At 41.1% G+C, this 14,471-nt stretch overlaps 1 protein-coding gene across 1 annotated transcript in view; it reads right to left on the reverse strand.

Moving 5' to 3' along the window:
- Nucleotides 1-14,471, reverse strand: part of TACR3 (tachykinin receptor 3) — a 340,017-nt gene that overhangs the window by 138,263 nt on the left and 187,283 nt on the right. The window contains exon 2 of the mRNA XM_073601795.1: nt 4,960-5,145. Within this exon, the coding sequence (XP_073457896.1) occupies nt 4,960-5,145 (186 nt within the window). The remainder of the gene's footprint in view (nt 1-4,959; nt 5,146-14,471) is intronic.

A 14,471-nucleotide genomic window follows, 5' to 3' on the forward strand; every position in this document is an offset into this window, starting at 1 on the left:
TTTCTAAGTGGTAAGTAAAAGTGGTGCTTATAAAAGAAGTATTTATAGGTACTAAACAACACTCTTAAAGATATACAATTAGGTGAACATGGTGCCCTTGTTAGTTCTTTTTTACTGTGGTGTAACTTATAGTATGTTAAACCTTTTTTGAACCAAACCTTTTTTTGCATTTCTTTTTTACTGCTCTCTGTGACCTAAATTAGGGATATTTCTCCAAACTTTCTATTCTGACAATAGTGAGGTGAATTCTGCAAAAGTTAAATTTGTGCCCTAGTGACAGTATGGAAACTGGGACAGGAAGTGAAAATCTCATCCAGATCTTATCAGTAAAATCAAACTGAGATTCTAACTCCTATCTGCTATGTTCTGCACAAATAATTAAATAAATACATAAATAAATCAAGTTTTGACTCGAGTTGCCTTTGAAAGCAAACCATAGAGGCTTCCTTTGCTGACCTCTTCTTCTGAAAATGTATTAAGATAGGGAGTTACCATTAAAATATGTCTGACTCTTCTGATCTTGGACAATGTCTTAAAAAGTATGGATGCTATGAGTTAACATAACTAATATTTTCAGAAGGAGGTCAACAATGGAAGTCAACATACAGTATATCTCTTGAAACAGATTTTCTGCTCGGATGACCTTCAGGTTCCAATTGACATTTGGCCAGTTTGCATGCCCAAACCTCCAAATGATGTTTGTAAACAAACATTAGCTGGAATTCTGTCATGTAGCATTACCATGACTGAATTTGATCAGTGATGTCCCCCCAGGATCCCAGCTGGTTTTCACATAGAATCTGGCAGAGATCTGTCTTTTGCGATGGGAGTTGCAGTGGGTGAGAATTTTCTGGTGCGGCAGGTAGTCATGTCGGCGGGTCCATGTCATTGCATGTTTCTCAGTATGATTGACGTGGATCAACATTACTGGGTAATATAAAATTGCTTGTTTATTTACAATAAAACATTTTTCAATAATGTGGGTGTTTTTATTTACATTTTACCTTTTCTGTGAATGAGAACAAAGGGCACTAGGGACGTAAGTTCGTCTCGAACATCGAGTGTCACAGCGTGGTCTGCAGTGAGAGCCATGATTGGCCAAAGGCAGGGTATCTTTAGCCAATCATTGTTCAGGGGGCTAAGTCCATGCCCCACACTATATAAGGCTGCTTACACAGCGGTCATATGTAGTGTGATACGTGGAGGAGATTGGGTCTGGTATGGATTTTAAGGGGAACTCCACTCCATAATTTAAAAATGCGTGTGGTTCCCCCCAAAATCCATACCAGACCCTTATCCAAGCAACCAGCCTGGCAGGCCAGGAAAGGGGGGCGAACAAGCACCCCCCTCCTGAACCATACCAGGCCGCTTGCCCTCAACATGGGGAGGGTGCTTTGGGGCCCCCCAAAGCACCTTGGCAGTACCCACGGGTCACCATACACTTTTTATGCCAATAACTTGAATATAAGCCTTTAAAATGAGCACTTTTGATTTTTCATATTCGTGTCCCATAGACTTTAATAGGGTTCGCATGTTCGCTCAAACATTTTGCCTGTTCGCATGTTCTGGTGCGAATCGAACTGGGGGTGGGGTGTTCGGTTCATCCCTAAAGGGCACTATGTACCCTGTCATAATTCATGTAGTGGGGAGGGCCAGATATCTGGGGTCCCCTTTTTCTAAAGGGTGCTTCCATATTCTGATAGGTCACCCGCCCCTTAGAACCTCAAATATTTCTGGGCCAGTGGATGTTCGTAGACATCAACACAGAGAAAAGGTGCCTTGCAAGGGGAGGGGAGTCTAGACCACTTATTCTCCCATTGTGGAGAGCATGTGACTTGGTATAATTCAGGAGGGGAGGCACACACTCAATGTCCCCCTATTTCCTGACTTGCTAGGCTGCATGATAATGGTCTTGTATGGATCCTTAGGGGGACATCATGCCCATGTTGATGGAAATAAGGGCTTCTTCTTTACATCCTATTTCTCAAGAGGATATGAGAGTCCATGGAGGCAACTTATCAAAATATGTACGGAAGCACCCTTTAGGACAAGAAGACCCCCAGATATTTGGCCCTCCCCATGTAAATGAATATAAAGTACTTAGCACCCTTTGTTACTTATCCACAAAAAAATAGTAAATAAAACACCCACACTATTGAAAAAAATGTCCCCTGATGTATATTCAATGTCAATCACATTGCTTAGCGATGTAATCCACATCAATCATGGTGAGCGACTTCGAGCAATTATAGGCCCACTGCCACACCTGTATTCTTCACCAAATGATGCTCCCATCACAAATGACAGAACACCAGATGGCTACTGACTGCAAACAATGTAGTTGGGGGTGCTCAGTGATGTTATTGACCAAATATTGTCACGACCATATTTGGTAAATGACGTTACCCAGGAATCCCGGAACTTTAATTTATAAACAGAAGCCTGCATTGGTAGGAATACTTACACTAATTGCAAATCTCCTGGTCTTTTAACAAACAGAAATAGACCCGGGATGGTGTTGCTAAATATTATTATATGACAGATCTCCAGCTGCTGTTTAGAAACACAAAATGTTTGCATTTTGGTGCAGCATGATTAAAAAAAAAAAAAAGGACATGCACTTATTTTGTGTAATTTTTCATGTTCAGTACAAGCCATTAAAATGAATGGGCTGCCCTAAATGTGATGAATGAAATCACGGCAAAACATGCATGCACTGTCAAACCTACATAAGTGTGGATGGAGACTTAAAGAAGCCTTTAAAAAAAAAAAAAATAGTAAATAAACACTAGTTAACCCTACAGTAAGTAGTCTTAATTAAGTCATATTTCCCCTTTTTCCCTTCTTTAGCTATTATTGTACTGCTGAGTTTTTCATTTTCATTTATTATTTGTTTTAGTTTGCAAAAAAACTTTACCCTGATTTCTACCAGGAATATCCTTTAGCTTCTTTTTAAACTATCAAAAATATATAATAAAATGTATATTTTTTTATCTACAGTTACACCACTTATTTTAACCACTTTCTGCTCAAGCCAATTTCGACAATTCTTATATACATGTAAAAATCTGCATTTTTTGGTGACAAAATGACTTAGAACCTCCAAACATTAGATATTTTTTAAAAGCAGAGGCCCTGGAAAATTAAATGGTTTGTGTTGCAATTTTATATTTTGCATGATTTTTACGTTGCGCAGGCATTTTTAAAATGCTAATTTTCAGGAAAAATTAACACTTTAATGAATTTTAGTGCACACAAACACAATATGATACCCAATTTTTGCTAAAATATAAAAGATGATGTTACGTCAAGTAACAAAACAATGTTGGCCAAACAAAATATTGACACTTTGGGCCCAATTTGGACATTCTCATTTAAAGGTGTACTCACTTTTGTAGGCAGCAGTTGGCCCAATTTGGACATTTTCATTTAAAGGTGTACTCACTTTTGTAGGCAGCAGTTTAGACAATAAAGGCAGTGTGTTGAGTTTTTTTGAGGGGGCAGCAATTTTACACTGTTATACAAGCTGTACACACACTACTTTACATTGTAGCAAAGTGTCATTTCTTCAGTGTTGTCATATGAAAAGATATAATAAAATATTTACAAAAATGTGAGGGGTGTACTCACTTTTGTGAGATACTGCATACAGTGGGGATGGAAAGTATTCAGACCCCCCTTAAATTTTTCACTCTTTGCAGCCATTTGCTAAAATCATTTAAGTTTATTTTTTTTTCCTCGTTAATGTACACACAGCACCCCACATTGACAGAAAAACACAGAATTGTTGACATTTTTGCAGATTTATTAAAAAAGAAAAACTGAAATATCACATGGTCCTAAGTATTCAGACCCTTTGCTCAGTATTTAGTAGAAGCACCCTTTTGACCTAATACAGCCATAAGTCTTTTTGGCAAAGATGCAACAAGTTTTTCACATCTGGATTTGGAGATCTTCTGTGTATATATATATATGCTAGGTGGCAAGTAGTTAAAATAGAAAAAAAATCTTTTTTAAAAAAGCTTTTTATATATAGATTGCATAGAAAACAATAATACTTTTTGCAAGATCATAATTCAAAGAAAGCCTAGTTTGACTGTTATGTTTAGGGTTTCAATGAAAAACAGGCCCATAGTGTACAGTAAATGTAAAAAAAAGTACATGTATTGCAAAGATGTACTACATTATTTTTGACATACACTTTAAATTAGGTCAGCTACATCCCACAAACCAATTTAAATCAGTAAAAAAAATATGTATTACTTACTATTTTTCTATCGGCACAAGGATTTCTATCAGCAAATATTAACAAGATTTTGCACAATACTTGATTGATATAAGCTAAAGTAGCTAGCTCTAGACAACTTTAAATATCAGCATAAAATAAAATTAGTCATTTTACTTATTTACTTCTGCACTGTATATCTTTTTCAAGCTATTTCATATTGAAAGCAGAGGATCTAGAAATGTGGCTCTCCAAATACTCTTGCTACAATGCACAATTTTTTGAATTTACTTCTCAAATTTTTTTCTTAAGTTATAACAAGCCATGGGAATAGTTATGGAAATGAAGAAGAGAACTAATATGACTAATTTTAAACTGCTGCCATTGAAAGTCATGATTTCTGTGACAGCGCCACCTTATCTCATTATACAGTGCTCTAAGTCCATTATTCGCACACTGAATTGAAAATTTAGTGAATGTATTTTCATCATTTTCATATGATTCAATCCAAGGTAAAATTTCACTAGTTAACTAATATATTTCATATGAATTTCCTAGGTGCTGCAAATGAAACTGCTGATCACTATACAAAAAATGATCACATCACACATTTCATGGCATTTACTTTTCATGGAATATGCATTCTCTTTACTTAACAGGTTTCCTGGCTTCAGTAAGTGTCATTCAGATACAACATATTACAAAATACATCATTTAAAAAAAACAGTGCCTACGTTAGTTTTTTCCCATATCCCGGCCATACAAGCAGACAAAGAGTTCTTCTTGGTGTCACTTTGATTTCTGAATAAAGGCACTGAGGGAAAGCCAGCAGGAATGCGAAGACCCAGATACTTCCAATGACTACCTTTGTTGAGGTTGCAGACAGGCGAGGTTTCAATGGATTAATGATAGCCATATATCTGTAGGAAGAAGACATAGAAATTATTTCTCATTTTGTATTTGGTTTTAGTGAAAGACAAAATATTAAAACCAAACAATTCACCCAGCATTGGCTGTTGGTGAATATTTTAAAGATTTAAATTATCATTATACCTTTTAATTTTTTTACTGTTTGCTGCCGCCCCAATACTAATTTGCCACTGCTCTTATATTGGCAGTGTTTTTTTTTTTTTCAAATAAATTGTCTAAATACCTCTTCCATGTAGCCTTACATAGCAGTCACGTGATTACTTCTGGTCCCTTTCTCTCAGTGCAAGACTGATATGGGAGGGGCTTATAGTCCTCTGTTGAGAGAGCTACATAAGCTTTGAACTTGTGTCTGACTGGCAATATGCCAATATAGGAGGAGATTCTGCACCCAAGCTCCAGGCTGCACAGAACATGAAAGCAGTTAACCTCATAAATGCCAAGCAGCATTTGAGCCATAGGGTTTGCAACATTTCACAGGCAGGAGGGAGCAGACTAACTGTCAGAAATCGTTACAGAGTGGGACTCTGCCAATACGTCATGCTTATCTCTACTAATAGGGGAGGGGGGATAATGCTTCCACCGTCATCATTATCAACAGAGCCAGTTTAAGAAAACACACAGATTTAACCCCACAGCTGCTGGGGGGGAGCTCTTTTTTCACAAGTGGTCCATGACAATATGTGGTGGCACCCGAGATCCTTTGTTTTGTTTACAAACAAAAGCAACTAGGGATCAGAACTGTCAATTAGAGACATTTTTTTTTCTTCTGAAATGTTACCTTTAGGACATCCTATAGATGCGTCACTTCATAGGCAGGAAAATGGCATACTCATTTTTACAAATTAATTCTTTATTTATATATCTTTATTTATATTTTCAAATGTGCACAAAAACACAGAAAGCAAAAGGGGGGGGGGGAGTTATTGGTATAGGATTACAACTGATTTAACTGGGTAAGTCAATGGGTATAGGAGGGAGAGGGATGGTACCATCATACTCTTTCTTTCCTATAAATATTCCCAAAGATACATGAAGCCCATGGGATGGTAACAGACAACTCAGGTATTGGGGACATAACAGAAGATGTCTCTGCAAACAGGCAATCCCCTAGTTACATAAAGTACATCCAACTTACATGCATTCCATCAAACAGAAGGAGAAAACAGGAAGTGTGTGCAAATCTACCTCTGGGAATGGAAATTCACTCCTGTAAGAGTTCTAATGGGAAAAGGTGTCTTCACTGAAGGTTTATCACCAATCCTTATTTACACGACAACCAAAAATTTTCAAAATCCAATTGTCACAGGGACAAAAGTGAGGTGAAATCTTCAGAACGGGGGCACAGACAGCAAAACAAACATTACAGGGGTGTTAACTTGTGCTAGCCAAAAAATGAAAAAAATATTTTTTGGCTGAAGGATCACTTAAAAAAATGTACCTGTTCCAATTTACATACAAATTCAACTTAAGAACAAACCTAGAGAACCTTGTTTGTAACACAGGAACTGCCTGTGGTTGGATGGATTTAACAGCAGCCTCTAAAAAGAGAGACAGGAAAACCCATTCTATACATTGCTTTAGGTTTAGAGAGTAAGGTGGGATGCCACCTATGGAATTTTTTGGCCCAGAGAAAGTTCTCTGGAACCGACTTGAGAGACCTTAACAGAAATGTAGTCGGTAAGTTTTGGACTAGGTATAGCAGCCTAGATGGCACATTCATTCTGAGGATGCTGTTCCACCCAAAGGCACTGAAAATGCAGAATCCCAATGGTGCAAGTCCTGTCTCATAGTACCAAAGAAGGGTTAGAAGTTAACAGCAAAAAATAGAATCCAGAGTGGGAGTAAAAATAATACCGAGATATTTAATGCTATGGAAAGTGCACCTAAATATGAAATTGGCTGTAACAGACTGTTATCTAGTTTGAAGGATATTCATGTTTAAGGCTTTATATTTGTACAGGTTGATTTATTATTGGATAATTCATCATAAGTTCTACAGTAAATTCTGCCAATGAATTAGGTAGGTACGTTTCGGGTTTAGTGAAGAATCTGCATCAGTCATCTGTTTCTTTCTGCTACGTTGCTCCATACTATAGACCCTGGATGTCATGGTTATATTGGATGTTACATAGATGTGGTTTGAGGGCAGAGGATAAAGATTATGTGGGAAGAGGGACAGCCTTTGTTGCTTCCAATTACTCATAAGAAAAATTTCTGAATAGGAGTTATTCATTTTGACTTGGGCAGATGCGAAGGGGTAGATAGCCATGATTCCATTTAGTCACCACCTCTTCGACATTGGTAGAGCAACAGGGTTGAGAATTTCGATGTGTGTGCAAGGTAGATTAAATTTAGGGCTTTAGATGTATTGACCTTAGCCTCTTTACTAAGTATGAACCTGACTTGTTCAGGGTGAGCGATGCATGAAATAAAGGTGAGTATTCAGTTAGCCAAGATTTTTAAAAACAATTTAAGGTCCACATTAAGCAATAAAATGGGCTAATCTTGGCACATTGAGATGGTCATTGCCCTTCTTTTGGTATAACCAAAATGAGGCCCCACAGACAGTCAAGGGGTTATCGGTAGCCATCCGAAATTGAGTTATACAGTGCCTTGAAAAAGTATTTACACCCCTTAAAATTTTCCACATTTTGTAATGTTACAACCAAAAATGTAAATGTATTGTATTGGGATTTTATGTGATAGACCAACACAAAGTAGCATATAATTGTGAAGTGGAAGGAAAATGATGAATGGTTTTCAACATTTTTTATAAATAAATATGTGAAAAGTGTGGCGTGCATTTGTATTCAGCCCCCTTTACTCTGATACCCCTAACTATCACATGAAATCCCAATAAAATACATTTACGTTTTTGGTTGTAACATGACAAAATATGTAAAATTTGAAGGGATATGAATACTTTTTCAAGTCACTGTAAGCTTCAGGGAAGTGTTGAGTGAGAAGGTGCTTTATTTTTTGATAATAGTAGGATTTTTATAACAGCTTACCTGTAAAATCCTTTTCTTGGAGTACATCACGGGACGCAGAGCCACAGTAATTACTGTATTGGTTATATGGCACCTTCAGGTGATGGACACTGGCACACCCTAGACAGGAAGCTCAACTCCCCATATTTTAATTTTTTTTTATTTATTTATTTCAGTTACTTATATAGCGCCGTCAATTTACGCAGCGCTTTACATATACATTGTACATTCACATCAGTCCCTAACCCTCAAGGAGCTTACAATCTAAGGTCCCTAATTCACATTCATACATACTAGGGAGAATTTGGACAGGATCCAATTAACCTACCAGCATGTCTTATAACCCCTCCCCTTACCGGGAGTACCTCAGTTTTGTAGCAAAGCAATACACGTTGAACCAGAAAGAGGGGAGGAATCTCTGTGTCCCGTGATGTACTCCAAGAAAAGGATTTTAGAGGTAAACTGTTATAAAAATCCAATTTTCTTTATCGTACATCACGGGACACAGAGCCACAGTAATTACTGTATAGGATGTCCCAGAGCAATGCTATCTGGGGGGGGGGGCATTAACAAAAGTAGATTGCAATCAGACTTGAGGACCTATACTGCTGCCTGCAGCACACTGCGCCCAAAGGCAATATCCTCATGCCTTCTTACATCCACCTGATAGAATCTGGTGAATGTATGGACTGAAGACCAAGTTGCGGCCGTGCAGATTTGAGCCATGGAGGCTTGGTGATGCACTGCCCACGAAGCCCTGGTGGAGTGCACTTTGATTTGAAAAGGTGGAACTTTCCTCTTCAAACCATAAGCTTGAATAATTACCTGCCAAATCCATTTGACAATAGTGGATTTCAAAGCTACCTGTCCTTTCCTAGGACCTTCAGGCAACACAAGCAAAAAATCTGTTTTTTGAATATGAGCAGTCGCCTTCAAATAGATTTTGACTGCTCTCACTACATCCAAAGAATGTAGTGACTTTTCTTCCATAGAACAGGATTCTGGAAAAAATGAAGGTAGAAAAATATCCTGGTTTAGATGAAAACCTGAAACCTACTTTGTAGAAAGCTAGGATGAGGACGCAATACTACTCTATCCTTGTGAATGATTAAATATGGCTTTTTACAAGAAAGAGCCACCAACTCTGATACCCTTCTTGCAGAAGATATGGCTACCAGAAAAACTAGTTTCCTTGTCAAAAGGACCAAGGGAATATGTCGTATCGGCTCAAAAGTCTGCTTCTGTAATGCCAACAGAACTAAATTCAAGTCCTAAGGGTTCAAGGGTGCTCTAACCGGTGGATTAAGCCGCGTTACCCCCTGTATAAAGCTTCGGACCAAAGAATGTGACGCAAGTGGATGTTGAAATAATATCGATAAGGCCGAGACCTGGCCCTTGATAGTACTCAAGGCCAGTTTCATCTCTAACCCCATTTGCAGAAAAGCAAGAATTCTACCTATGACATACTTTCTAGGATGCCAAGACCTGGATTCACACCAGGAGGCATATGCCTTCCAGACTAATAAATGACACTGGAAGCTGGCTTCCTTGCATTAATAAAAGTAGATATCACTGAGCCTGAAAGCCCACGATTCTTCAGAATGTGGGATTCAAAAGCCAAACCATTAAATTTAGCGTTTGTAAAGAAGGATGGAACACTGGTCCCTGCAATAATAGGTCTGGATGTGGTGGTAGGGGCCATGGGGCCCCTACCACCATCTTTACCATTTCTGCATACCAAGATCTTCTGGGCCACGTTGGGGCCACAAGAACTACCGACTTCCTTTCCCGCTTGATCCTGCGAAGAATAGGAGCAGAATAGGAAGGAATGCATAAATCAGTGAGAACTGATCCCACGGGGTCACCAACGCATCTGTTCCACATACAAGTGAATCCCTTGCCCTTGACACAAAGTTGCTGACCTTGTTGCTGAACCTGGACGCAAACAGATCTACGTCCGGGATCCCCCATTTTTGGCATATTGCCAGGAAGATGTCGGGGTGAAGGGACCATTCCCCGGGGAACAACTGCTAGCGACTTAAGTAGTCTGCCTGCCAGTTCTCCACCCCTGAAATGAAGATTGCTGATATGCACGGCACATGCTTTTCTGCCCAGGTTAGGATATGGGTTACCTCTACCTGGGCTGCCTGACTTCTGGTGCCCCCTTGGTGATTGATATAAGCCACTTCTGTGACATTGTTGGATTGAATCCTGACAGGAGAATCCTGCAACCTGAATGTCCAGGCCTTTAGGGCTAGGTACGCTGCCCGAATCTCTAGAATGTTAATGGGCAAGGTCCTTTCAGTTCTGGAAAATTTCCCTTGGACAGACGCCTCTTCCTGGACTGCTCCCCAACCCAGGTAACTGGTAAGAAGGATTTCCCCTTCTGCAGATTCTCAGATATCCTGCACCAACTGAGGCTCTGGCACACTTTTGGCGACAAACGCATTGGAAAATCTAGTGCTTGGACCTTCCTGTTCCAGGCATACAGGATACTGTTTTGCAGCAGTCTCAAATGAAACTGAGCATTGGGAACTGCTTTGAATGAAGCCACCATCTTCCCCAATAACCTCATACAAAGGTGAATAGAAGGACCCTTCTTTGCCCTGACCACCTGAACCAGCTCCCTTATGGCGCTGATCTTTGCTTGGGGTAAAAACACCCTCTTCTGGGCTGTAACCAGACACAAGTGCTCAAATCTTCTTACTGGCTTTAAAGAAGATTTCTCTAGGTTGAGGACCCAACCTAGGTATTCCAGGTAGTTGACTGTGGTGGCCATGCTTTGTTCCAAGCAGGCTACCGACCGGTCTATTAAGAGCAGGTCATCTAGGTAAGCTATTATCGTTATTCCTTGAGTCATTAATCTGGCCAGAGGAAGAGCCAGAAGTTTTTAAACACCCGAGGTGCAGTAGCCAGGCCGAAAGGCAAGGCTACAAACTGAAAATGAAGTATTTCTACTTCGAAACGCAGATATTTCTGGTGAGTGGGGAAGATAGGTACATGCAGGTATGCATCCTTGATTTCGATTGATGCCAGAAGTTCTCCTCCTTGTAGGATGGAGACTATTGATCAGATTCCATGCGAAAGAACGAATTTTCAGAAACCGGTTTAGATCTTTGAGATCTAGAATGGGTCTGACATCTCCATTTGGTTTTGGCACTGTGAAAAGGTTTGAGTAAAACACCAAACCCTGCTCTTCCATGGGGATCACCATGATCACTTTTTTCGACAAAAGGCGGTCTAACGCTAGAAAGAGAGACTTCTTTTTCATTGGATCTTTGGGGATATTTGACCTGAGGAAACGAGGAGATGGGAATTCTCGGAACTCTAGTTTGTAACCTAGAGCTACTGTGGAGACCACCCATCTGTCTCGAAATTCTTCCTGCCAGACCCTTGAGAACTGCAGAAGTCTTCCCCCCACTCGAATGAGTTGGGGCGCCCCTTCATAAAGAGGCTTTAGTGTTCTGTCTTGTGGGTTTCCTCCCGCAGGACTTCTTTTGTCCCTGGGGTTGACCCTGAGGTCTACCTCTTGAACCTGACGGTGGAGGCCGTCAGGACTGCCTGGAGGCTAATGCTCCTGGCACTGGAGAAAGAGCCTGTTTAAATGAGGGCCGTTTACTCTTTTTCTTAACTGGCAAAAGGGTACTTTTTCCACTTGATATTTTTTGTATATATTTGTCCAAATCATCCGCAAACAGCTTTTCACCGCAGAAAGGAAATCCAGCAAGGAGCTTTTTGCATGGCGCTTCGGCTGACCAACTTTTCAACCACAGGATTCTACGCATATGCACCAACTCACGCATAAGGCGAGAGGTTTGAAGAATAAAATCTCTGATTGCGTCAATTGCAAAACACAAAGCTGCTGGCAGCTCGGCTAACTCCTGGGCCTGCTGTTCAGGGAAAACCTTGAGCACCTGTTTCAAACGGTCTCTCAAGGATTGATATATCCCTATTGCCGCCACTGCATGTTGAGCTACTGAACATGCCAGGGAAAAAATGTTTTTCAACAGGAATTCCAATTTTTTATCAGTTGGATCCCTAAGCATTTGTGCATTGTCAACCGGACAAGTGAGACATTTATTCACAGAGGATATAGCAGTGTCAATTGCTGGTATACTCCACATCTTAGTAAATTTTTCCTCCATTGGATAAAGTGTTGAAAACTTTTTAGGAGGGAAAAAAATGCTTATCTGGGTGATCCCACTCAGAATACATAAGCTTTTCCAGCAATGAATGGACAGGAAAGGCACGCAAAGCTTGAGGACACTTTAGTGAACCCAAACAAGAAGTGAGCTCTTCAACCAACTCAGTTAAGGGTAGCTTAAATGTGGAGCGGACCATTTCAGTAAGAGAATGCACCATCAACTTCTCAGCTTCTTGTGAAGCTTAAGAAGGTCCTTCCCCACTTGATCCCTCAGAAGAGGAGTCAGCAGTCTCTTTACTGTCCCCTGAGAGGGATTCATCTTCCCTCTCCCACTGTTCCTCTGTTTGAGGATCCTGGGTGGTAGAAGGGGACCTAATGCGCTTTCTTACACTCTGTGAAGATGTGATTAAAGCCGCTAACCTTTCCCCCAATCCACTCATAGCTGATGAGAAAACCTCCTCAGTTATATAGACAGGGGCCGAAGTGTCAGAAGCAATTGCAGCCCCTGGCGACCCTGATGGCTCACTCTGACCAGCCTCCCTAGATCTTTCAGGGGGGATGGTGTTGCAAAGGGAGGGCGACCCCTTTGTGCCCTTGTTTTTTGTGGTATTTGTACCACTCCCTCTGATTATATTGCCGAGCACAAACGCAGAGGTACTACCAAAAAAATTCACCCACTGCTGAGCAATAGTCCAGCAACTACCACTGCTATTAAGCTCAGCCTGATGCTAAGTAAACGTGCCCGGGGAATGCCTGTGTCACCCACACATGCCACCCATCTGCTCTGTGTCCCTCCTTCAGCTGTATGCACCTGAAAAAGGTGCACTATATAGCTTACACAGCCAGCGTTGTGGACGCTGAACCACACCGATGCCGTTAAGCCCTGCCCCCTTCCTCCAAACACCCACCGTGCCCCCCTCATCTTTTTCAAAAGAGACTGTTTTCCCGGGTGAGCGGGGCTCCATGTAGAGGGGGGCTGGGGTGGAGGAGAGCTGCTGGATGTGGAACCGCCGTAATGGTGGTGGCAGTGGGAGAGGCGCGACATACCACTGACTGAGCCATGCTCCCTCTGCCTCCTGGAGAGAAGCTGTCCAGGTGGGGGGACATTCAAAACAGAAAACCCCTCTTCCCGTGTCTTACCTGGGGCTTGGGCTGGAGGAAGTGTGCAGCTTGTGACACAGAGCGAGACTGACAAGCAGGGATGAGCCGAACACCCCCCTGTTTGGTTTGCACCAGAACATGCGAACAGGCAAAAAATGTGTTTGAAAACGCGAACACCATTAAAGTCTATGAGACTTGAACATGAATAATCAAAAGTGCTAATTTTAAAGGCTTATATGCAAGTTATTGTCATAAAAAGTATTTGGGGACCCAGGTCCTGCCCCAGGGGACATGGATCAATGTACAAAAAAGTTTTAAAAACGGACGTTTTTTCGGGAGCACTGATTTTAATAATTCTTACAGTGAAACAATAAAAGTGTAATATTCCTTTAAATTTCGTACCTGGGGGGGTGTCTATAGTATGCCTGTAAAGAGGCGCATGTTTCCCGTGTTTAGAACAGTCTGACAGCAAAATGACATTTCAAAGGAAAAAAAGTCATTTAAAACTACTCGCGGCTATTAATGAATTGTCGATCCGACAATACACATAAAAGCTCATTAAAAAAACGGCATGGCATTTCCCCACAGGGGAACCCCGAACCAAAATTTTTTAAAAAATGGCATGGGGGTCCCCCTAAATTCCATACCAAGCCCTTCAGGTCTGGTATGGATATTAAGGGGAACCCCGCACCAATTTAAAAAAAAAAAAAAGGCATGCGGGTCCCCCTCAAAATCCATACCAGACCCTTTAGGTCTGGTATGGGTTTTAAGGGGAACCCCGCGCCAAAAGTAAAAAAAAAATGGCATGGGGTCCCCCCAAAAATCCATATCAGACCCTTATCCATGATGGGAGGCTCCCACTGTGTGATGCTTCTTGTCTTCTGAAGGTTCTTAAATAATGGAGGGTGGGACCACCCGGTGACCCCGCCCCCCTCTGATGCACGGGGACTTGACGGGGACTTCCCTGTGGCTTTTCCCATGACATCAGAGGGGGCAGGATCACCCGTAACAGAGGGCTCTGTTATTTAACCACTTCCCGCCCGCCCTATAGCGGATTGACGTCCGGGAAGTGGTTGTGTTA

Source organism: Aquarana catesbeiana, linkage group LG01, assembly GCF_042186555.1.
Source record: "Aquarana catesbeiana isolate 2022-GZ linkage group LG01, ASM4218655v1, whole genome shotgun sequence".
NCBI lineage: Eukaryota > Metazoa > Chordata > Amphibia > Anura > Ranidae > Aquarana > Aquarana catesbeiana.